This window comes from Peromyscus leucopus, chromosome 13 (genome assembly GCF_004664715.2).
Source record: "Peromyscus leucopus breed LL Stock chromosome 13, UCI_PerLeu_2.1, whole genome shotgun sequence".
Classification (NCBI taxonomy): Eukaryota; Metazoa; Chordata; class Mammalia; order Rodentia; family Cricetidae; genus Peromyscus; species Peromyscus leucopus.
The window spans coordinates 8770450-8795650 of record NC_051074.1 but is presented as its reverse complement, the minus strand read 5'-3'; the positions used below and the strand labels follow the sequence as shown (position 1 = coordinate 8795650).

Sequence of the window (25201 nt, the reverse complement as noted above, 5' to 3'; positions counted from 1 at the left end):
TCAGCCTAGGCCATAGCATGCATAGTGGGCAGACCAAAGCAAGACCTTGTCTCTGCTGAGAGATACAAGCAGCTAACTTGTCCAGGGTAAAAAAGGCTTGGGTGGAGGCCCTGCCAGCATGGGCCATTTGTGGTGTAGTATAGAGCCCACTGAGGAGACTTGGCCAGTTCTCACACGAAGCACATGGCTAATTTGAAATTATGTTATGTTGCTCTTAAGGGTCATTTCATCGCTAGAAAGAAGCAATAGGGAAGTTTCCTAAATCAAAATGTAGTCATTAATTTCATTCGAGGGAAAAAAATAGCTTTTCTAGTTTCAAAATGGACAACTGTTTCTACTAAAAACCTCTGATCCCACTGAAGTGGCACATTTATTTGTATAGATGACCTCTGTTACCACAACACAACCTGAGGAGGAGCATGTGTACAGTGAGGCTCTTCATCGTCCCTTACATGCTCTGTGGCTGCATACACTGCAAATGTACTAAAGCAGACTACTGGTCTTCATGTAGCTCAGAAGAGGCGAGGGAGGTGGACCATGAGGAGTAGTGATGAGTGGTCATGAGCAAAAGGGCCCTTGAGAAAGGCAATGTGAGGAGCCAGAGAAAGCCTTAGCCTGTGGTGTGGTCTGCAGCCTCCGCTGGAGAGGTCAGCCTGGGCTTCTGCCATGCAGAGGCTCCATTGTCCTACATTTACATGTAGGTGTAAGGATGGTGAGGGAAATGCAGCCAAGGATAGCAGTTGGGATGATGATTTGGGGGTGGACACAAGGATGCAAGCTGGAAAGAGCAGCAGGGCCAGACAGGGTCTGGGAGAGACAGCGGGACCTGGGGAGGGAGAGCTGCCTAGGGCAGGTTGGTACCACTTGTTAAAAGATTGTCCTCACACCAGGGAGCAGGGGGAGCCCCTTTAGAGGAGAAGATGATGGAACAGCCCAACTTAGGGACTAGGAAGTTCAGTGGGGGTGCTGTTACAAGAAAATTCAGTACTCAAAGAGGTACCTTTGCAGAAAGTGGGATTTGTGAGTTGAGTTACAGCCCCAAGAGGGCAGTCACAGTTGTGTAGACCGATGGGACAGCTGAAGCAGAAAGGGGTGGGGAGAAAGGCTGACAGGAGCAGGGGCGGTGGAGGTAGATGTGGCTGGGAGCAGAATTCAGCCAGCAGGTAGCCTGCTACAGGTGAGCAGTTATGGAGAAGGGAATTGGGTACATACTGAGAGATTGAAGGTATAGTTCCTGGAGGGGAGGGAGTGGGAGGTCTTTTCCTAGAACTTTGTCCTGAGCAGGATGCTCCAGGGAGGTCCTAACCTGCACAAGACCCTCTACCCTGAAACAGTTTGGGAGCAAGCTGGCTAGAAAGGGCATAACTTGATATCAGACACCGTCTTCAAGAGACAGAGACAAACCACTACCCAGCTTCACACATCACGTGGTGATTGCCAGCAGCAGTTGAAAGACAGTGAGGTCTGAGCATGAGGGCTAAGCTGACAAAACTTCTAGAAGGAAACGTGAGGGGAGGGGTTTCTTTCCAGCAGTGAAATTACCCTTAAAAGTTGAAGTGTAACAACTGGTGCAGTCTCTTCTTCAGTGTCATGAGCTGTGAGCCCATTACTAGAAGCAGTCGGACAGCATCAACATTTAAAGCAACTCTTTGAAAACAAGGCGAGTGATAGATTAGAAGGAAACCCTTCAGCGTGCATCTATAAAGTGCTCGTGAAGCTGCAGCAGCTTAACATGGATGTGGCAAAGATGGGAACAGTAGGCCACAAATAGGCTGTGTGCGTTGCCATCCCAGTGAGATGCCACTTCTCACCTACAGGGCTAGCTAAACTTTAACAGACCAGGGGTGGCAGGGTGGGGGTGACCACTCCTGCACAGATGGCTGGGGGAAGTTAAGTGGTAGAGTCCCATTGGAAATGATTTAGCAGGTCTTAGAATGATACCCAGCAGTGTATTTTCTAGTATTTGCCCAGGGATGCAAGTACACACCCAGGCTTAATCTCTGTGGTCCTAGCCACTGAAACAGAAATGACCCAGAAGCCCATAGCAGGTGAAGTGGCCTGATAGTTGGGTCACCATGCACTGCAATTGTGCAGCAGTATGGAAACCTTACACACAGTGTCCTTAGGCAGGGCAGACACTAGCCACCCCTTACCACTCTAGTCATGTAAAACTGGACTCAGCAAAACAAAGCTGGAGAATCACCAGCAAAGGGACAAAGGGGACAGTCTGGAATTGGGACTGTTCAAAGCCTGATTGGTGGTAATAATCCATGGAGGGCAGAGAGTGTCCACAATTTGAGCCTTAAAACCTCTTCTGAGCCTGCACAGTGCAGTGTGGTTGTCCATGCATTAGCTCCCAGGCCTGTGAAATTGAGGCTTGCAGAAAATTCAGACCACAGGATTTCCATGAATAAGCTTCATGTTAATTATATGTTGAAATAGTATTTTTATATCTCAGGTTAAGTAGAATACTAAAGTTAATTTCACCCATTTTTTTTCTCATTTTATGTAGCTACTAGAAAATGTAAATTACATGTGTAGCTCACACATTTCTGTTAGAGTGATGTTACACTTGATTAACGAGTTTTATTTATTTTAAATCACTGGTATAAATCTGATGTAATAGGAAAGGCTAGTTGTTGATAGAATTTAAATGCTTGATTTTGTGTTGTTTTAGTCCACATTCAAGGTGGTATTTTGAAAGAAAACAGTATTATTTGTTTTTCTACCTGTTATATGAGAACTGCCTTTATTTTTACTCTTTTATTTATTTATTGTTTCCCTGGTGCTGGTGGTGCTGCTAGGAATTGAACCCCAGACCTCACACATGCTAGGCAAGTACTTTTCCACTGAGGTACATCCCCTACCTCCAAAGATTTCCTCTTTACAAAGGCCTGGTCAGTGAACCTGCATCTTCCTGCCGATTTTGTCTGCATCCTAGGCTAGAAATCGGGGAGAATTAGAAGCTGTTCTGTGGTCCTAACCTTTGGAATATGAGGGTCTGTGGGCGGTGGGTATGTTAACAGGTGTCAGTGATAGGCCATGAGGTGTAGGAGTTAGGGTGTGCAAACTTAGGCAGGGAGAGGATTTTGATCTTGGTCACACATCTGGATCCTTCCTCGGTGAGTTTATTTCAGGGTGAGCTGAGTTGGCCTGGCATTTAGAGGCCACACCAAGACTATCTACTGGCATTTCTTCCCAAGTGGCTGCTTGTTCCTGGCATGCAGAGGAGAAATGTGAAAGACTATGGGTAAGGGGGGGGGGCTCGTTACAAGTGAGCTGGTAATGGGGACATGAAGGTCCCCTTCTGTGATATCCAGACTCCCACAGGCGCCCCACTGGCTGTCCAGCACAGCTGCCAGCTCCAGCTCTGAGAATTGTTTCGAGAGGACAAGGAGGTAGACAGTACTGAGAGCTGTGGGCCTGGCCTGAGGCAGGTCATCTGTAGCAGCCTCACATTTCAGCTCACTTACAGGCTGGGCAGAAAAGTAGGTTTAATATTGACAGCAACTCGAGGGATGAGATCAGTAAGAGGAGATCTACTGGATCTGGAGTGACCAGTTTCCAGCTGTTCTTCTGTAGGATGAAACTGTCCTGTCATGAAACATAACAATGGTATTGTGTTTATTACATTTCTTTTAATTCCCATATTTAAATTATTTTCCTATAGTTTACTACCTTTTTAACCCATACATGTGAACATACACACACACACACACACACACACACACACACACACACACACACACCACCTGTTTGTAGGGAAGAGAAAAGGGGTGCCATTGTAACTTAGCATTGAAGTCTTCAGGGATGCCCTCTTGGATTTGTGTCTGAGAGTCCCTTCATCCATTCTTTACATTATATGCTTTCAAATATCTAAATATACACTTGTGTATGTCTGAGAGCTCCCACTCTAGGTTCACATAACTCCAGATGTGTGTGTGCTGAGTACTATGTATTCACATAAGTCATTTGGCAACGTCTGAACTAGAAAGTGGGCAAATGTGTTTCAAGCCTTTAAGCAGATCTCCTGTCTTCAAGACTACAGAATGTTTCATGTTCTCAGAATTCAAAGGAAGGCTTGGCTAAAGGTCATCTAGGATGGCCTCAGTGCCCTAGACTTACCCTGCAGCCCAGTTTCTGCCTCCCCTCCGCCTTCTCCCTGTTCTGAGCATTCATCCACTTGCAACCTTTCCCATCTGGCTGTTTTTAGGACTTAAGTTGTGCATAGCAATTAGAAGTTCACTTGCTGTAGTAACTCCCAGGGTAGAGATTTGAGCTGCTGCTGAACTATCCCAAAAAGGAGACAGCTGGGGGATTTGTTGTCGTGGACGTGAGTGGTGGACATATTCTGCACAAGGAAAATCCTCAAGGGACCCTGTGCTTGAGGAGACAGACAAATGTGGGCATTACCAGCACCTGCTAGTGTCTGTGCCGACCCCATCTCACTGCCCGCAGCCTTTCTTGTTATTTCTCATGCCTGTGCCCACTGATCATCCACTGCTTGCACCCTGAAGACAAACCGTCTGAGGACTTCGGAATCGCAGAGGGCAGGTCTGGGCAGAGATGGGCCATAGGGCACACAGACAGGGCTGTGGATACTGTTGCATGTGTTTTGGGTTTACTCTCACCTCACTCCTGGAAAAGAGGGGCTAACAAAATTCGGTATCCCGAGGCTTGGGATGTCTGGGCATGCTGACATCTGTCTTTGCCTTTTTCCAGGAAGACACAGCACAGCTCTCTTGACCAGAGCTCTCCGCCCCAGAGCGGGGTGTCAGCTTCCTACAACCACCCAGTCTTGGGAATGTATGACGCCAAAGATGACTTCCCTCTTAGGAAAACAGGTCAGTGTGCAGTCTGCTGCCTGAGTACCTCCGTCCTGGCGGCAGTCTGGGGACCCCTGTGGAGCCACGGGCAGTGCTTTGGCATCTTGTGCTAATTTAGGGTAGTGGCTTTTGCATTCAGACACTCTTTTTAAAATGACCCTAAGCTTCCCTATTTGATTGATCCCAAAAGCAATGAGTCTCATACATGTACTCGTGCAGTGTAGAACTTGGCCTCATCCCCAGAGCACCTTGGGTAATCCCCTCTTAGTAGTATGCTCTACTCTACAGTCTAGAATAGGGTAGTTCCAGGACTAAGACAGTTCCTGTGGATGTGTTGGCCAAGGTCAGTGAGTGTGTAACCCTCTATATGGCCTTTGGGTAGCACCCAGACAGGGATGATCAAGGTACCCAGAGTGAAGGTGTGCTGGCTCCTGCAGGGACCCCCCTGCTAGCCCACAGCTTTGTACATCAGCTCTCTTATGGACAAAGGCTGTAAAGGGGAGTAGACTGTTGTCAAAACAAGAGGAATGTGGTAGATCACAAGACAAGGCAGGACACTCTTGGTTTTCTTGGGTGATGGTCGTGGAGGACAGGGACTTTAGAGAAGGGCAGAAGAGGCTGTGGACAGTGCATTGGGGTGGCCCGAGAGAGGTGGGCTTTCTGAAGGTTGCTCCAGAGAGTGTGGAGCTGCATAGTCTCAGCCTTGATGGTGGAGGTGGAGCCTCAACCTGCAGGGCAGTTCAGGGCAGTTCCTTCTGGGCTTCCTTCAGAAATGAGGTTTGAGGGGCATACCTGCTTTTACTGAACAAGCTGGTGAAATCCCAAGTTTCCATTAGCTCTAAGCAAGGCTGCAGTAGAGCCATGTGCAGTGACTTCTTCACAGGCATCACAGAGATAAACAGGCTCACCTTTTACTCCTTCCTAAGCTAGGAAGTTTCAGAGGACATTGAAGTGTGATTTGGCATGGCTTTGAGCAAACAGAAATCAGGGACTGGTCGTGGAATGGAGGGACATTTTAGCTCGGCCTAAACAGGACTTGACTGATATTTGAAGCGTGTGAAATAAAATGGCCCTGTCAGGTTTGTTTCATTTCTGGTGGACAGGGTCTTGCTATAGAAGGATGAAGACACAGCTTAAATGCAGAGTAGTCAGCTCTCACCAAAGGATAGACCCTCCTGAAAACACCCGAGGCCACTTCCTGCAGAGGTCAACAGGAAGAGACAGTGCATGCCTCTGTCCTGTCTAGCCCAGAGCACTAACGCAGCAAGACTGCAGGCTCTTGCCCTCTCCTACGGATGGTGTGGTAGCGCTCCTAGTCGGGAGCCTTCCGTAACCTGTAGCATAGTCCCTGAGAGATTGTCAGAACAGAAGACAGAACACTTACACCACTGGCCACTGCTGTTCACCACAGCCATGTGGCCCTCCTTGGCTGTCTGTGGGGCCTTAAGGCTTCTCCAGGAGTCTCAGTCTACCCACATTGGTCCTTGTGCTGGGCTGCATTTCTCTGGGGACTGTTAGAAGCCAAGCCACTGCCGTGTTGACTTCTAGCCTTGTCATACAGCCCACCTACAGACCCCACACCCTGAGAATAGAGGAAGGAATGCTTTTCACACTCTGGAGAGGCTCCAGAAAACCTTAATTAAGGTCTGGTTACATTCCAAATTTGAAGAGGCACCACCAGCTCATGAATAATATTAATAATAAGAATTCCAGAGAAAGCATTTAATTTCCTACAGTATTCAGAGAAGCGGCCTGCAGAACACTGAACGTGGCTTCTTCCAGCCCTTGATGTTGCCAATGCTGAGCACACCTCTGTGTTTCTGATGAAGTGGGGGTACGAAAGACAGTGAGTGGGATATTACCTGCATGAGGTACTGTGATCAAGTTACAGTGACAGTCTCAAATAGCTCTCTGAATACTTCCTGCCTCTGGCTTGACACTAACTTACGTTGACTTTGCGTAGAGTTTGCCCATCTCAGTCCTTAAAGGAGTTTAATCTTTATACAAAGTGAAATAAGCCCTTAGCAATCTTGTGCTGCTTTCTTCTGAACTCCAGGCTTATTTGCATAGGCCTTGCTGGGCTCCCTGGGATAGCTGCTCACACACATGCTGTGTTGTCTTTCTTCTCTCGGGAAAAGAGCATGCAGCTTGCCTGAGCTTTCTCATGCTCAGAGCTCAACTGTCTGAGTCCATCCCCAGCTACTTCTCACATGACTGGCTTAGGAGACCCTCTTACCTCCTCAACCCCCAGCTGCTCTGAGAAGCAGTTGAGTGAGTCAAGGAAGACCCAGAGAAAGACTTTGCTCCATATCCTCCAGCTGTTAGATGGTCTGGACTCCTTCCACCCCGTGACTTGTCCTACCAAACCTTCCCCTCAGCTCTACTTAGCAGAGGGCCACATGCAAATAACCCCGCTCAGTAGCCCAGGCCTATGGCATCTGTGTGTACCTGATGATTGTCAAGGCCCCTGACACCCCAGCCCCTGCTGCCCTCACCTTTACCTGCTCACAGGAGCTCGGAGCTAGATAGTTTTTCAAATACAGGTTCTATTGTCAGTTTTGTCCCATAGCCCAGCTCTGACTTCCTATCAGAGGCCTCATTCCTTTCTGTATTATTGACAACAGTGGTGTCTCTGCTGCAGGGTCCCTCTTCTATCAGAATTCTGCCTGTGGTCTCAGGTAGGGTGAAACCTGGTCCCTTCCCACTGCTTCTGGGCACCCTAAAGAATTACCTTCAAAGCTGGAAAGATGGCTAGGTGCTTAAGAGCACTGGCTGATCTTTCAGGTTTAATTTCCAGCACCCACATGTCAGCTCACAACCATCCGTAACTCCAGTCCCAGGGGAATCTGATGCCCTCCTCTGGCCTCAGAAGACAGTGATTCATGTCCTTAACATATGGAGGAAAAACACCCATTCACATAAATAAATTAAGATAGAAAAATATAATTAATTAAAATGTTAAATTATCCTTATTGGATCTTTAAGGCCTTTTTAAAGACACTAACAGTGCTTTTCCACACACTCATAAAAGCTAAGGTGTAGCAAGGACTTGATTGGATCACTGATACGTACCCTCATTGACAGGATCCTTCCTACAGTTTGTGCTTGTTCTGGCCCATTTTCTGTTGCAATTACAAAATCTCCAAGACCAAAACAAACAAACAAAACTGCATAGGGAATAAAGAGTTTACTTGGCTCATGGCTCTGGAAACCAGGAAATTTAAGAACACAGACCCAGTATTCACTCGGCACCAGGCAGGGCTTCCTGCAGTGTGGAAAGTGTCTGTGGTAAGGGTAAGCTTTTGTCAGTTTGAGTTTCTCATCTCTTCGCATGAACCCGTCAGACCCAACCTGCCTTGACTTCTCTGGGAAGCTGTTTAGGAAACCTGCTTAGTCCCCTCTTTCCAAGAGTCTTAAATCTGCGCTTTGCCTCAGCCTTTTTCCAAAAGAAGGTTCAGTTGCTCACATGATCCAGGCCAGAGTTTCCTCAGAACCCTGGCCTCTCTGAGTCCTGATTTTTTTTTTTTTTTTTTTTTTTTTGGTGTGTGTGTGTGTGTGTGTGTGTGTGTGTATGCATGCATGTGTTGCCACATGGAGGTAGGGGACTTCTCCCAGGATTCAGAGAGGTTAAGGTAACATCTCACAATTTCACATATCAACATGTTGCCCAAGCTTGTCAGGACAGCCACGAGGGGTTCTGGCAGGTTGGCTGGCTTGGCACCTCAGACTGCACTTCTGGAAGTTGATGGCTGCAGAGTCCCATGCTCTTTTCGAATCAGGGTTTCCCACTAGACTGCTGAAGCTTCTGGCTTGTGCCACCCCAGGAACAGGGAGGGTCTGCACTTTCTTGCAGAGAATGGAGTTCCATCATGGCCTCACAGTTGCAGGTTCTTACATGACTCTGTCTGCACAGGAGAGCTGTTTACAAAAACCAAGCCAGATCCCAACCTCAGCTGTGCCTTTAGCCAGTGTCAGCAAAGAAAGTCAGGGTCCAAGCTGTACTTCAGTGAGGAGAAGCAGCCTAGCCAATCCTACACCTCATGCTCTGGAGCTTCAGTTGGCCTTCACAGAGGCTGCTGGAATCTGGCTAGTGTTTGCTCCTGGACGGTGAGACTCAGGTGTCTTCAGGTGAACACCAAAGCCGGTGATTTGGAAGCTGCGGTGACGTCACGGTTGACAGCCTGAAAGGTGCCTTTGTCAGCTCTCCTCGGGTTTCAAAGCAGCGCCACTTTAAAGTTACAGTTGAATTGTTTAGGAGGAGTCCATTATTTGAGAGACATCCTCATGGAGTGATGGTTGCACCTCACTGGTTTCTTGCTATGCCCAGTGAATCAGTAACACTGTGTAATGTCATCAGGGTGGGTGGAAGCACACACAGGCTGCCCTGACTCCCAGCCTCCTGCACCCACGAATGGGGCTAACGGGAGTGAACTAACAACAGTAGAGCCCTGCTTCCATGTTCTACTTAAGTGGAAGTTTAAGTGCATATTTTAAACCACCAGTGTGATGCCCTTGACCCCAGCGGTGTCTGCCTGGCTGTAACGACATCTCCTTTCATAACAGCTTCTGAACCCAACCTGAAATTACGGTCAAGGCTTAAGCAGAAAGTAGCTGAGAGGCGGAGCAGCCCCCTGTTGCGCAGGAAAGATGGCCCTGTGGCCACTGCTCTAAAAAAGCGACCCCTGGATGTCACAGGTATGTCAGGGAGCAGGTAAGCCCCCACCCACCCCGCCCCATCCCAGCACACACACACCCTGCACTCTGACCCCTCTAACAAATGTGGCTCAACTCAGCACAGTTCTCTTATGCAGTCCTGTTCAGTAGCACTGCACATGCGGCCCAGCCACCTAGAGGTGGGGGACTGGAACGCCTGGTCAGGTCCTGCTCCCTGGCTTGGTTCCCTGAGAGGGCTGCCATTGGGCCCAAATGAGAGAACTGTCTTGCCTGGCATTTCAGGGTTAACCCAGAGCTTCTCTGAAGGTGGATTTAAAACTGCCCTGTTCTTCAGTGGTGATGGCATGTTTCTGCCTGCTTTCTGCTGTCCACAGGCATCATGGGGCCTTGGAGCCTTCCAGATTGTTCCTCACCAGTGTGTCCAGCTGAGCAGAGGAAGAGCAAGGAGCTCAGCTAGTCACACTGCAGTGAACAAGCTGGCACTGTTGGTGGACAAGCCCAGGACACAGCCCTCCCCACCCCAGGAAGTTCCTCCCAGCACGTCCCTCTCAGGCTAAGGAGCTCACCCCACCACCTAAAATGCTAGCATCTAGGAAAAAGGAAGCTGTCAGAGCTGACCTGGAGGGTGTTCCCACCTTGAACACGCTGTTTGAAGGCCAGGGTGCCAGTTGTTGGTCTGTGAGTAGCAGCTGCCCAGTGGGCTCCAGTGGGTTTTAGTGAATGTGCTGATGTCCCAGGGACAAAAGACCTCCTGTGCTGCCTTCTTCAGAGCAAGTACCCAAGTCTCACATACCTGCCCTCAGGACACAGGGGTGTGTGGCCTTCTAGACACAAGGCCAGTGTGAGCCTTCACTCCAGGACTGGCTTGTAGATCTTAGGTCTGTGCAAAGATCGTGTCACTTGTGTACCTGGGAACTCCTCTCCGTGCAGCTGTCTGTCGCCTGCCTGTTCTCTTAGAAACACCTCATTTTTATCCTGCTCTCCATGCAGCTGTCTGTCCCCTGCTTATACAATTAGAAATGTCTTGTCTCGAGAGACCGGAAGCATTAGAAGCCACACTCACCTGTCCTTCACTGGGAAATTTAGTTGGGCGTTGTAGGGCATGTCAGTAGAAATTGTTCATACTGGTGTGCCGCCGACCTGCCTGTAGCAACCCTGGTGTGAGCCAGTCCTTGCATGTGCCCAGGCTCTGTGCTTTCACTGACAAGGTATTTGTGAGGCAGGGTCACACCTCAATGGCTGCTACTGCTTAAAGCCCATTGAGAGTCCTTTGAGACCGGGCTGGGCACAGACACAGGGAGAAGAGGTGCCTGCTCTCTGGGATCTTGCTGTCTAAGATGAGCCAAGGGAGATGGCCTGGGGGGCCAGCATGACGGCATTGAACTGTCATGGTCATTGCCGAACTCGATAGATGGGAGTCTGCACTCAAGCCTAGGGCAAGGTCAGTGAAGCCATGGTGGCTATGTAAGGTTGTGGAGAGGAAGGTGGGGTCTGAGCTACAGCCTGATGGATGAGTGAAATTGGGAAATAGAGTGTGCTGCCCAGGTCACTGTAGCCACCTGGGCAGCTGCAACAGGAAAGGTGCCCGCCCCAGTTAGGGCTGTTTTCAGGCAGCGGACAGAAGGGGACTCTAGCTAGGGTTGCTCCAATAGAACAAGGGAACAGCAAATGTCCTTGGGCAGGAGAGGCCTGCACCCTGCATGGAGGTCCCTGAGATGGGCCAGGGGACATAGCACATTCACACGCTGCTGCTGCTGCTCCTGGCTGGAATGAAGTCCACGCTGGTTGAAGAACAGGAAGAAGCACGGCTGCTGCCTCGATCAGGGTTCCTCCCATGCTCTTCAGTGTGTGCATGTGTTCACCCCACAGTGAGCGTGGACCTCCTACTGTACAACCATATCTCCTCCTCACTTCATAACTGTCGCAGGGACTTTTGACACCCTCGTTTTGCTAATGTAAATAACACAGAAAGCCTTGCATTATATGCATTTCTGTAGACAGATTCCTAGAACCAGAATCAGTTTGCTAAAAGTGAAACTCATGACGCATACCCACACTTTATTGCCCTACAGTGCAGCATGTAGGTGAGAGTGTTTATCTGCATACCCCTAGGAGTGTGGGCCTAAGGGGGACTTGCTGCAGCCAGAGACAGGCTGAAGCAGCAGGGAGCATAGTCCCAGGGTAGAGATCCAGAGCCGAGCAAAGCCTGAGTGCTAAGAAGTAAAATGGAAGCACCTCTGCGGTCCAGGTAGGCTCTGGAGCTCCCAGTTGGTGCAATTCAAGGAAGTACAAGCACACCAAAATGAACTAGTTGGCATTTGGACAAGAGGGACAGGGATAGACTGAGTCCTGTGCTCACGATCAGTGTCTGTGGCATGGTTCTTACCACAGTACTGGATACAAAGTTCTAGAGTGGAGGTAGAGTGTAGGCAGCTGCTAGAGGGTGAGAGTGACCTCAAGTTACTGGTGGATGACCCCCTCCAAGGACCCAGCCTTCCCTGTCTGCCATGATGAATGTGAGGATATCTTTGCCCTAGCATACTTAAGTCCAGGGCAGGTGAAGTCACTATGGACAGCTTCCTCTTGTGAGTGGGGTGAAAGGGTGCCCTCTTTAGAACTCAGGCCAAGCTCCTGCTCGCTCTGGAGGCTGGGACAGGTTTGCTCCAGCCCTCTCCTCTCCTCTGTCCCGCAGCACTGTACTTGTAGACAAATTTCAGAACCAGCTGTGCAGAAGCCCTGTTAGCTGGGTGTTTCTGAACCCCTTCAGTGGCCCACTGTGTCCAAATTGGGACTAGACTCTGATCTCAGAGTGCTGTTGATGATGAACAGATACCTGGACTTCTCAGGAAAGCAGTTCGTGTCTTTGAGAAGTGTTAACCAGATGGTGCCATTGTCAAAGCACCCCTAAGCCAGACATCAAAAGCTCAGTGTCTGCCCCTGAGCATAGAGAGCAGCCGCCCACTCTGTGTGGTTGGAGATAGCAGCAGCCAGCCCATGGGTGTGAAGAACGTTGTGCCTGGCCCACTGGTCAGAGTCAAGCCCCAGACATGTAAATATCTGTTAAGACTGCTGTGTGATTTCAAACGGCATTGGTGAGCTGCAGAAGCCACTGCCTGTGTGTGCTGGCCCTAGGTGGTTCATAGTAAAGTAAGAAGATCGCATGTAAACCGAGCAGTCACAGTAGGTTGGTTTAGTTTGAAATTGTTTTTATAGAGACAATGAATTTGACCTTTTGCTGTTATTTAAAAAACAAAAAAACCAAAAAACACTGGGCCTTTGTGTTCACTGGTCTGTTGTCTGAATATTAATAAGTGTTTAAGGGCTTACCTTTCTGATGTTTCAAACCATTTTGAAATTCAGAAGAGCTATGGAGTGGGTAATGTGCACATTCTGAAGGGCTCGGCCATGCATCCACAGAGCTTCAGCTTTGGGAGGCTCATGGGAGGTCAGCAGTAAGCCAAGACCAAGGGAATCGTGTTCCCATTCCTGCTTTGAAATCCTGCCCTGTTCCGCATGCCAGTAGTCTAGGAAGCAGAAACCCAGGGAGGCAGTAGGGCCCTCTGTGTCTCTCCAGTGCCGACCCCAACTGCCGTCTCTCATCTACAGACTCCGCGTGCAGCAGCGCCCCCGGCTCCGGCCCCAGCTCTCCCAACAGCAGCTCTGGAAACGTCAGCACCGAAAATGGCATCGCACCTGCCGTGCCCAGCGCTCCAGCCGAGGTGGGTCAGCCGCAGACTCACACGGGTCAAGCACTCCCACCAGGACCTGCCGTGTGCCCGACTTACCAGGGAGGACCAAAGTGTGGAAGTACCCTGGGGAGGGCCTTCCAGGCGTTACTGCCCCATTCTCCTCATCATGGTCTTCCTGACCCGTGAAGACCTTGGTCCCCCCATATTGAGAGCTTCCAGCCTGCCCTTTCCTCGATCTTCCCGGTCTGGGGTCACACACGCTGTGTGCAGAGGCACGGGCAAGCAGCGCATGTGAGAATGGATGGGGAGTTGAAAAGAAAGACACAGATTACAGCAGCCAGCAAAACCAAGTGTTAGGGAGCAGACATCACCGCTGGACACTAACGTGGGAGGAAGGGAAGGATCAAAACCGAGAAGGCAGGTCCAGGGTGCCTTTCTAGAACAGCAGGTCCCGCACCTGCGCTTACTCCATACTCCCATTACTCCACAGTCATCCTGACCCTCATGCCTCATGTACAACAGCGGAGGGGCTGCTCTCCGAGTTTCCCATAGGTGAGGAAGGCAGGCCCTGAGCAGGCTGTGGGGGAAACAGAAGTACTCAGACTGTCCCAGGGACCTGCTACAGGCCAGGGTGGAATAGAACGCCCTGAAACAGCCCCTTAAGCTGCTGTGTGCTGTAGTGGCTGGGGAAGTTTCTTAGGAGCACCTAGCTTACAGGAGTCCGTCATTAGTAATGTGGTTACTGACTTCCTCACTGTTTAGGAACGAGTCTTGCCCTTCCAAAGAGCTGATAGCCTCAGGGCACATGTATAGGTACAGCGCTTAGCATTTTCATTTCCGATGTCTAGCTCCTTTATGTCTACAAAGTTAGAAATGTGGGTCGCTGCAAGAAGTGAGGGTCACTCGGTTGCGCCTAGGTCCCTTTTACTTTACACAGTTTAGTACTTCTTGGGCTGTTAGAAGTCTTAACAGTCCTTCTGTAGGACTGAGGTCATGGCTGAGACCTACCTGTAATTAGTCTCAGAACACAACCACAAAACTGCTTCCTGCCCTCAGATATTAACTCCGCTTCCCTCTTGTTGGTCGTGGGCCCCCATACATATGTGATGTCGGCAGTTAGATGCATCACAGTAGTGTAACAGCTCCTCATTTCGGTGGAGCACCACTGCTCTGGTCTAAGTTGTGTGTTAATCTTTATAAAGCCTAAATATATAAACTGAGCTGCCACAAATCAGTAGAGCATACAGAGCATCCCCAAGAACAGTAAGGTTGCCACTGTTTCTCATCCGACTGTCATTGTCATAGGCAGAGCTCACATTTCAGTACTGGATCACATGTGAACATCCCTTTTGAATTTCAGATAGTAGAATTGAATGAGCTGTGGCTGAGGGCTTCTCATGCATGAGCTATGCATGGTGGGGTCCTTGGGTAACCTCAGCTGTGTTCCTAAGACCTCTCTCTGCAGAAGTGCTGGTAGCTAACACACCTCTCATTATAAACTGCACGTGTTCACACTCCTGCAAGGTGTGCACAGGTTCATGACCACAGATTCACAAAGGAACCACAGAACTCCCAGGAAACTAACAAGCCCACCCTGTAGTGGATGGAGCTCTGAGGGGATCTTCAGTGTGCTCCTCACACAAATACTCATGTTCTGTGTGAGCAAGTAAACATAACCAAGCAATTTGCTTTAGTTCTACAAGTAAATCAGCTAAGCAGCCACCTGAGTGCTAAAAGAAACTATACCGCCGGGCAGTGGTGGCACACACTTTTAATCCCAGCACTCAGGAGGCAGAGGCAGGCAGATGTCTGTGAGTTCAACTATACCTTTGTAAACATTAGCTCTGCTCATTTGTTCTCAGCTTATTACATTACAGTGCAGCCCTGCTCTCCATGACAGCTAAAACATCTTCCCTGATGTGATATCTAAAAGTACTTTTACTTTGACACATGCACAGTATGCATGTATACACACAGCCCTTTGATGATTACTTACATTGTGTATGTATGAACTTTGTTAGCAAACCTCATGGTGGCTAGAGTCCTTGCTCTGGGCCAAGTGCACATATAAGGCAGCTATCCTTCCTGCCTCCTGTCAATCATGGAAGTCAGGGTCTCTGACATGAACCCTAAGAAAGTGGCCACCTGTCCCTTTGCAGGAAGGAAGAAATTGTTGTCTGGCCAGGGATGCAGACAAGTGACCATTGTTCATCAATTAAGCTTATGTACTTTTTTTTTTGTCCTGGGAATGAAGTTTTACTGTGCTAAGACTGTTTCCCAGCCTTAATTACATAGTACACTAGAAGAACTAGGAGATAATGAGATTGTCTATTCATGGTAAACACCACATGATGTCTACTTATACCTGCCTCAGGCCAGGAGCCAGCATCCTGTAGTCTCGTTTGCTTGCTCATTTGGGTGTGCATTGAGGTGTCCGGCGTGTAGGGATGGTGGAGATAAAACACAGTCCTTCTGAGCAGGGCCTATCCATGTACCTGCAAAGATTGATAGGGTACATACTGGAGTACTCCAGACAGTCGGACCTGTCCCACCCCTACCCCAGGCAGAAATAGTATAAAACTAACCTTGGCTACAATCCTAGATGTAACACTCTGTGTTCACTCTAGCATTAACCATGAACTTAACCCTAGCAGTAACCGTAACCTAGCCCTAACCGTGCCCAAAACCTTAACCCTATGCTAAACCTAAAACCTGAACCTGAACCCAACACTATGCTAAAGCTCTACACCTAACCCAAATACTGACTGGCGCTAACCCTGGTATTAACTCTAAACATAGCCCTAATTCAACTTTAGCACTAAACCTACCCCTACCCTAAACCTAATAACACTGGCTTTAACTATAGACCTAACATGAATACTAACCCAAGCCCTACCCTCAACTTAATCCTAGCTCATACACTAGCCCTAAATGAAACTGTAACCCTGTCTCCAGCCCAAACTCTACAACTAGGTCTAAAACTATCCTAAGCCCTAGTTCTAACACTAATTGTAGCTCCTGCACTAACTTTATGCCAAGTTGTAACCTAACCCTATCCACAGCCCTAACCCTAAACTTAGCTCTGTCCCTAAACCCAAGGCCAACACTACCTCTAACAATAAATCTAGCCCTAAGCCTCCCTCTACCTCTTAACACTGACAATGATGACAGTAATAATGACCAACAAACAGAAGGAGCAGCCATCACAGTTATCAGGCCCGTTCCTGACCTGTGTGCTGACATGCACAAGTCCCTGTCTCTTAACTGTGACTAGTGTGGTTGAAGCCACATACTGCTGCCATCATGTGACTGCTTAAATGGCCTGTGGCTGTCTTCCTGCGCTTGAGAGCCATTTCCTTAGGACTGTATCTTAACCACTGCATCCTCAGAGTGGAGCCTCACAATCAAGAACAATTCACCTTTTAAGGCTTCCAAACGCAGATTGCCAAGTCAGTCTGCAGTAAGTACAGCCGTTTATAATCCCATGGCCATGTGTTTCAGCTTTTCTGAGCTTTTAGGAAGTCTGCCAGTTAGATGACTTGGTAAATATGGTTTTTGGTTACTGATAAAGTTGAGCTTTTTTTTTTTTTTTTTTCCACTTCCCTTAATATGGGTTCTTTTGTCATCGTCTTTATTGAGTTCTGCTCTCATGTTAATTGGTCTTTGATTGACAGGTTCTTTTTATTTTAGTCTTTTGCTTTTTCTGTAGATTGCAGATCCTGTTGTCAACATTATCTACCTCTTATATAAGAACATGTTTTTTCCTGTTCACTAATAACTTTTCTTCTTGGTTTCTGCTTTTGATGTCATTCTTAGAAAAAATTATAACTACAAAAATATTTTTAAATGAATTGTCCTAAATCTCCTACCCATAGTTTTATGGTAAGTAGGCAAACTGAATAAAAAATGAACAAGGTAGCAAGAGCTCATTTGGAGAGGGAATACTCAGGAATGGGAACACTGATTCTGTACCTGTGGCATGCTTACACTCACCTGGAGGCCACCATTTGTGCAGCCTGTTTTTGCACCAGGTCGCTACAGGTTGACACTTTATATTGTAATGCCCTCACCCCCGCCCCCGCCAGCAGTCCTGGATGCGCTTCTTGTGTTGAAACATCTATGGCAGACTCTGACAGTCACGATGTCTTCTGTCTACAGACGAGCTTGGCACATAGACTTGTGACTCGAGAAGGCTCAGTCGCCCCACTCCCTCTGTACACATCGCCATCCTTACCCAACATCACCCTGGGGCTTCCTGCCACCGGCCCTGCCGCTGTAAGTGTACGTTGGCCTCCATGGTCGGTATGGCATGGGGTGGTTGTCTGCCTTAGTCCCCACAGCCTAAAGAATATCCCCGTTGTGCCTTTCAGGGTGCAGCAGGCCAGCAGGATGCTGAGAGACTTGCTCTCCCAGCCCTCCAGCAGCGGATCTCCCTCTTCCCTGGCACCCACCTCACCCCTTACCTGAGCACCTCACCCCTGGAACGGGACGGTGGAGCAGCTCACAACCCCCTCCTACAGCATATGGTCCTGCTGGAGCAGGCACCCACCCAGACGCCCCTTGTCACAGGTAAGAACCACAGCCAGGTCTCTGGGCAGTTAGGTCAGCCTCCTTGGCTTCATGTAGCTTTTAGAGAAGAAGGCTAGAAAGAACGTCCAAGCCCATACAAAGGTAGTAACTCTGTCCCTGTTACATGATAGCTACCTCAGCTCTGGCAAGGAACTAGGTCCTGCTTAGATAGCTGACCAAGGAGTAGAAGTCAGTGCCGGTGCTCCTCAGTTTAGCCTCCTGCTCTCGTCCCGACAGGCTTCCCTGCAGCTCAAGGAAGCAAGTGCATGAAGTTTAGAATTGACCTGGGCAGACCCGATGCTGTTCTTGCTTGAGGAGGATTACATTTAGAAAAACACAAGTTAAAGAACAATAGGAAACGCGTGCTGTTTACCTAGTGAATATGCTATGAAAAGACTGTTTCAGAAATGACAAATGTGGAATGTTTCCCGTGAGACACAGAACCCTACCTATTGATGGCCTTGCCCAGCTCTGTACCATCCTTAAGTCTGTGGATGACTTCCTCACAGTTATTGCTTCACTTAGAATCACAGCCAGAGCAGCTCTAGGACTGGCCTGTTGTGTTCCAGTGTTCCCCAGGGTCAGCCTCTGCCTGGTATTTTGGAGCCTCTCCACTTGCTGGTATGAGTCAGTCTGTAGCGCTTGGTACTATGCTCCTGCCTTGTGCTTTCTCATCTCCAGTGTGGACTTGGCCCTCCCAAGCCAGTGATCTGGCCAGGAACAGCATTTCTGGCTGCTGGTATCCTTTGAGACAGAATGGACACCCTTGCCACAACTCTGGAGAGCAGTGTCCCAGTGACCATAGGTGGCTCATTATGCTCAGGCCCCTTCCTGTCTGTGTGTGAGATGCTAGCACAGAGTGACAAAGTGGGAAGACTCAGTTCCCATAGGCAGCATCTGACGCCCAGCAACCTGGTCGGTGTTGGTCTGGTTGAAGCTGTTCCTTTTGGGTTGGATTGGTGTTTTTGGTTTTGGGTTTGTCTGTTCACTTACTTGGTCCTTTGATACTAAATCTTGCTTTGAACCCGATTCTCCTGCCTCAGTCTTCTAAGTGCTTGGATGTCAGGCTGTGTTTGTGATTCACCTTCAGCCTCCACACTCTTCCCTCAGCTGTTACTCCCATTCTTCCTGGTGCCCCTTTCTCTGTGTCATGTGGTCCTGATGCTGTGTCACATTGGGTTTCTTCTGTTTTCCTGAACAAGGTTTCTTCTGCTCAGCCATAGCTGTCCTTAGAGGCCCAAGTTCCCCATTGTCTAGAGCAGTGATAAATGACAGTGCATGTAGTTCCGAAACCTGTGAGCATTCGATCCCAAGTTGTAGTACAGCATCCCACTACTTAGGTGGCCATAGCTGCTCATCTCAGAGCACTGTCGAAGCACAGTACCCACTGGCAAAGGTATCCGCTCTCAGCACAGCCTTGCATCATGGTCCTCCTCCCAGGCACACTAACCAGAGGAAGTGTGTGGAAGCAAACATTCTTCTCTACATCCTTCACTGTTTTGACGCATGTCTGTCCCCTGTCCTTCAGCTGCTCTGCACCGTCTGCATGCTGCCGTACTTGTCAGTGTACTTGCCTGCTCTCTATGCAGTCCCGCTCTCACGGCCTTCCCCGTTCCACCCTCCCTTCCTCTCCCAGTGCCTCTGCGTTTGCTACAAAGTGAAGTCCTGTGGTGGAATCCATTGAAGCTCAAGGTCTTGACAGTACCTGGGTGTCTGATGGTGACAGGGTCTCGCTCTCAGGTTGTCTCTGGGTTTTGGCAGGTCAGCTGCAAACCGTTCTTCTCTCTGATAACTGGGTATGTGGGGGAGCTAGTACAGCCATCCTCAGGAATACCTGTGAGAGGTGGCAGGCTGTTCTAGGCTTTGCCACATCTTCTGAAGTGCTCCTTAGACAGAGATCCTGAAGACTGCATCAGTGGGATCTTCAGGTGGCCTTGCTTTCAAATTACACTCTGCCCCCTTGAAGCCCAGGCGAACATCCTCTAGCCGGGGTTGGGCCTGTTTGAGACAGTCATGTTTCGTAGACGGCGCCGGGGCTGGCAGGCATGTCATTTTCTCCACTGGTTACTCAACAGCGTCTCTCCCCTCTCTTCTTCCTCTTCCCCTCTGCTGTTTTTTTTTCCTCCATATTATCTTCAGACTGGTATCTTTCAGGCCTGGGGGCGTTGCCCCTCCACACACAGTCCCTGGTTGGTGCGGACAGGGTGTCCCCATCCATTCACAAGCTGCGGCAGCACCGCCCCCTGGGGCGCACGCAGTCAGCGCCCCTGCCACAGAACGCACAGGCCCTGCAGCACCTGGTGATCCAGCAGCAGCACCAGCAGTTTCTGGAGAAGCACAAGCAGCAGTTCCAGCAGCAGCAGCTGCACCTCAGCAAGGTGGGTCTGCCCAGCTGCCCTCCGGGGCCGCTCCCTGGAGCCGGCCGGATGCCGGATGCTCCTCTGCTCACCCTGAGTGGCCAGAACGGGGAAGGGAGGACACGAAGCCCCTGCTGTGCTGTGTGGTCCAGAGCCTAGGCAGGTGTGCTGTTGTGTGGAGCTGCTGTGCAGAAGTCGCAGCCTTCCTCACGGCCCATCTGCATGTGTAGGTACAGTGAGCCACAGCCTTGCAAGAAGCCCTACTGCATTGTGTGGGCAGTCCACACAGGCAGTTCTTTTTAGGGATTTTCTAAAGTCATTTGCCAAGCAGATGTTTAAGCAAACCCTGACCCCAGGCCCACAACTTTACGGTGGTATCGAGTCCCTGAAGCGTGTTTTTCAAGTCACCTGGCACCTGCAGTCGCTTAAGTGTGGGAGTTACACCATCAGAGGCAGCTTGGGAGCAGGCAGCCTGTAGAGGTCTGTGCGCTCACGGATTGTCCAGAGCCTCTCAGTTCCATCTACAGGCGGAGGCCATGGGAAAAGTTAGTGCTGTGGTGCTGGCCTGTGGAGAAGTGGAGGGGCTTAGTATGTTCCCATCAAATGTGTCAGGCGGGAGCTTCAGTATCAACTCAGATGAGGGAGTGCGTTGCAAACAGCCCAGCAGCTGTCCTCCAAGAGAAATGGAAATGTCTTGCAAACACCTTCCCACACACCTTATCTCTACTGCTCATAGCAGCCAAATGGTGGCCAGAGCATCCCCAGGTATTGTCCTGTGGTGACACCTCTCTTGTCATGGGGTCCTGCAGCATGTATAGACCCGAAAACGTGGCAGTCAGGAAAGTAACCCAGACCCTGCTATGTGACCAGATAGGCCAAGCCTTAGACCAGCAGTTCTGCCTTCCTAATGTAACCCTTTAATACAGTTTCCCATATTGTGGTGACCCCCAAACTATAAAATCATTTCATTGCTACTCCCTAACTGTAATTTTGCTACTGTTATGAATCGTAATGCAAATATCTGATATGCAACCCCTGATATGAAAGGGTCATTCAACTCACAAAGGGGTCCTGACCCACAGGATGAGAACTCCTGCCTTAGAGCCATGAATTAACTTAGCTTGTAGGGAAATAGGAACAGCTGTCAGTGGGTATAGCATGCATATATGTTTAGGGATAATGAAAATGTTCCCAAGTTAGGTTTTAGTGATGGTCATAGAGGTCTGTAAACTACTGAGCTGTTCAGTTTAAAAGTATGGATTTTAGGCTTATGAGTTACATTTATTCTCACTATCTGGGGTGGGATACATTGCAGAATACTAAGAAGGTGCCTGAAACTGGGCAGTACAGAGTCCTGTGAATAACAGCCAAACTGAGAATCCAGGTGGCTACTAACCAGCTGAGTGTGGTACATACAGCACGTATGCAGTAGGATGGGGGCCCATCCTCATGGGATGGAGTAGGTTAGTGCAAGGTTTCATGATACAAAACAGAATGGTGTGCAGCTTAACACTTAGACATTGTTTGTTTCTAGAATTTTCTATTTAATATTTTTAGATGTTGATTTGACCACAGGAAACAAAATGTGAAAGGACTGAGATGAAGGTACTCTATCACTGGTCCTCTGCCTGTCCTCGGGTCCAAGCCTTCTGTGGGTTCCCAGTGGAAGGTGAGAAAGGATCAGGGATGAGAGACTGTACCAGAAGATGAGTGCCTGTGCAGAGGGATCTCCGATCTGAAGGGGTCTAGAGAGCCCCCCAGTGAATCAGAGGCCTGACTTCACATATTCCCAGATAGAGGGATGGCTCCTGTCTACACCATCCCACCTTGATCTCTGCTGCAAGCTGAGAGGTCCAGGATTGAGCTGGTTTCCCAAGGAAGCACCTGCAGACCACATGCCCAGCATAGGCTCAGCCAGGCTCCTCCTGCTTTTCAGGCACAATATCAGTTCCCCAGCCCCAAGTCCCTTAGCGCACAGCCCTTATGCCCAGCACTCTGAGTATGTTAGAATTTGGGGACTCCAGACATCCCGTCATTGACACAGGAAAGGCATTTGCTGGGGTGAGACAGGCTCCTGCCAAGTGTCTATACTCCCAAGTGTCAAAAGCACTTTCATATCCATCTCTCTAATGCCAGCCTAGGCTTATTAATTTCATTATGTCACTACCTGAGTGGTGTGGTAGGAGGTTTGAAGACAGGAAACACCCATTCACATGTGACATATATCTCACTGGGGTTTGTTACGTGATTGATTTGTGATAGCAAATGACAGTTGATTGAAATGTTTGTACAATGTTTTCCTGGGACACCCAGGAAGACAGTGGTGTTCTCTGTACTATCTGGTACCAGCATTCCTGCCCTGCTCTGTGAGAAGCTTGCTCCCTGGGGCCATCTACTCCCTTCTTGACACAGTGGAGACCACAGCTGGGCTCACTGCCCACTGTGCATCCAGCCACCATCATAAAGTACCAATGCTCCAAAGATGTGACAGGAGCAGTTACTCATTCTAGTATTTTGTTTTCAGCAGGCTTTTGTGCCCATTCCCATTTTCCAAGGGACAAAACAGGGCTGCTGAGCTAGCTTCCCTCTTGACTCCTTGGGATTGGAGTGGCAGCCAGTGTACCTGACGGTATCTGCTCCTGACATGAGTGCTGTGCCCACATTAATGTGCTTCATAAAGGCATGCTAAGGGAAGAAGCCTTCCAGGGGAAGAAGGCTGTCTAGGGGATGAGTGCAGTGCTCAGCCTGGCAGGGAAGCTGCTGCCTCCAGACCCACCTCACCACAGCCTTATTTCAAAAAGTGGGAAGTTGTGCTCATAAATATGCCTTCCTCTTTCCATGGAAAAGGGGTAATGAGGTGTCTCTTCCCCATTGTTGGAAGCAGTTCTTACAGCGCTGCTGGGTCTACAAGATCACTTGATCTTTGTGGAGGCAGAGTGTTGGCCTCAGTGAGTCTTACTCTCTTTTGAATATGAGAACTTGACTCCTGTGGGTGGCCTATTTATGAGAGTACCCAATAGTTTTTAAATGCCTTGTGCTTTCCAGTGGGGTTCTAACTCTGAGCTCTGGTCTGGTATTTTAATCCTGCTGTTCTGGATATGCTAGTCTGTGTGTGCTCTCATCCCTTGATAAACAGGGCATTGATGTCCAAGAGGCCTCTGGACAACAGGAACTGACATGTTGGTGAGCTTCTGCTTGCCTCCCTGCTGGCTTCTCTTATCATATTGCCCGAGGCCAGGTTTGCTTCCCAAAGCCAGCTCTGCGTTAAGATCCAGCCTCTTTGGCCACAAAGAAGCAGAGCTCAATTTCAGAGAGAGAGAGAGAGAGAGAGAGAGAGAGAGAGAGAGAGAGAGAGAGAGAGAGAGAGATTGTCTCTGTTTGTTACTGTGGCTAACGAAGACTAGTTGCACCAGCATCTGCGTCAGTGCTGAGTTAGAGCGGCCCACCCACTGCAGGCCATGGGCCTGTTCTGCATCATTGACAGGGCTCTGAGTGGCCCCTGTTGCCATGGCAACATCCCTCCTAGGCACCCTCTGGAGGGAAGCCTAGCCAAGCTGTGGCCCCTTGAGAGCCTCCTTGCTCCCTGCTCTAGAGTTCCTGCCTGCCTGGCCCCTGCCAAGGCTACAGACCTGCCTGTGTGACACTAGGGAGCTCCCACCTTGTGAGCAACCTGTGCCCAACGTGGAGAGGAAGCAGGGAAGCCTCTCCTGGCAGTGTGGCCATTTGACATAGGAGAGGACAAGAAACCAAAAGCAAGAAGCCCAAGGCCTTCCCACATCAGGCATAGAGTGGAAGAACCCCGCAAGCATGGACTGATGTTAACACTTACCCACCTTTTTCTAGAGGCACCGTCCTCAGCCACAGCTAGTGAGGTGAAAAGCCAGCCAACAGGAGCCCCTGTCCAAGGTTCTAAAGGGACATCCTTTCCCTTATGTGTCACTTTGAGTGTTGCCCGGATTAACTCAGCGGACTCCAGCCTCTAGGAAAGTTGGATGTTGTCCAGTGGAACACTGGAACTGGAACTCTGAGAAACCCTAGATGGTACCGGGACACTGAAGAGCCGTGACACCGAACAGAACACAGGACATGTTCAAGCCAGACAGGGGCACAAAAGTTGTTAGGGGTCAACTGTGGGGACATAGGACAGAGACCCATTGTTGGGGGGAGGAGTGTCACTGGAATCAGATGTTCACATAAACGTATTGGAGGAAAGGCTGGCTGGCTGTGTCCCCTTTCACTGGGCCAAAGAGAAGTCCTTTGAGCCCTCGCCCATGTGCTGGTCCCCATGGTCTGTCTCTGCATTCACAGCCCCATTACCACCCTTCGTCATCCTGTGCAGTGGTAGCCTGGTCTAGAGGCCCTAGTTGTTCCCAGCCCCACCCACCCAGCTTCCCTGCTTCTTTCCTCTCGGGCCTGCCTGTCTGTCTGTCTGTTGTGACTCCCTATCCGAAGCCACCTTCTCCAGGGGCTTTCCTCTGTGTTATCTCAAGATACTCTGTCCCTTCCATCCATCCTGACCTGAAGGGCGCAGTCTTCACAAACCTGACATCACATACCCAGTTCAGCTCACATTCCCAGTTAGAATGCATTGGTGCTGGGGAGAACAGGGTGCAGGAAAGACATGCGGCTTGACAGAATGGTGTCACCTGGCCTTCCCCCTCCCAGTGCCAGAGGTAGGAGTTGAGGTACACAGGAGTACGGGGGCATCAGCACCTCACAGACTGGGAAGTCTGCCTGCAAGTCTTTCCCATCAGCTCACTAAGTTGACATGGGCTTCACCCGGCCTTATTGAGGCTGTTCACAGTGTGCTGATCTGCATGTATACAATATGACATGATCTCAGCAGTGCTAGCTAAAGTGTCTAGGATTTCACCCAGCCACCCCACTGTATGCATGTGCATACTCAGACTGCTTTAGGTACAGGACAGGTGCCACTGTCACCATGCTATATCCCACAGAGCTCGTCCATCCTGTAAGGAGCAGTGCCCTGAGGCCAGTGGCTCTCTGTCTGTTCCTTCCACCTCTCTTCTCTGCCTGTGTGCCTTGGGGTTTTAAGAATAAGATCTCTAGCAGGCTAGGCTTTCAG

The 25201-nt window shown here is 49.5% G+C and overlaps 1 protein-coding gene across 1 annotated transcript in view; it reads left to right on the top strand.

Moving 5' to 3' along the window:
* Hdac4 (histone deacetylase 4) overlaps positions 1-25201 on the top strand; it is a 275958-nt gene that overhangs the window by 191721 nt on the left and 59036 nt on the right. Inside the window, exons 7-12 of the mRNA XM_037210476.1 lie at positions 4723-4844; positions 9390-9521; positions 13107-13219; positions 17348-17464; positions 17560-17758; positions 19913-20136. Coding sequence (XP_037066371.1) covers positions 4723-4844; positions 9390-9521; positions 13107-13219; positions 17348-17464; positions 17560-17758; positions 19913-20136 — 907 coding nt within the window. The remainder of the gene's footprint in view (positions 1-4722; positions 4845-9389; positions 9522-13106; positions 13220-17347; positions 17465-17559; positions 17759-19912; positions 20137-25201) is intronic.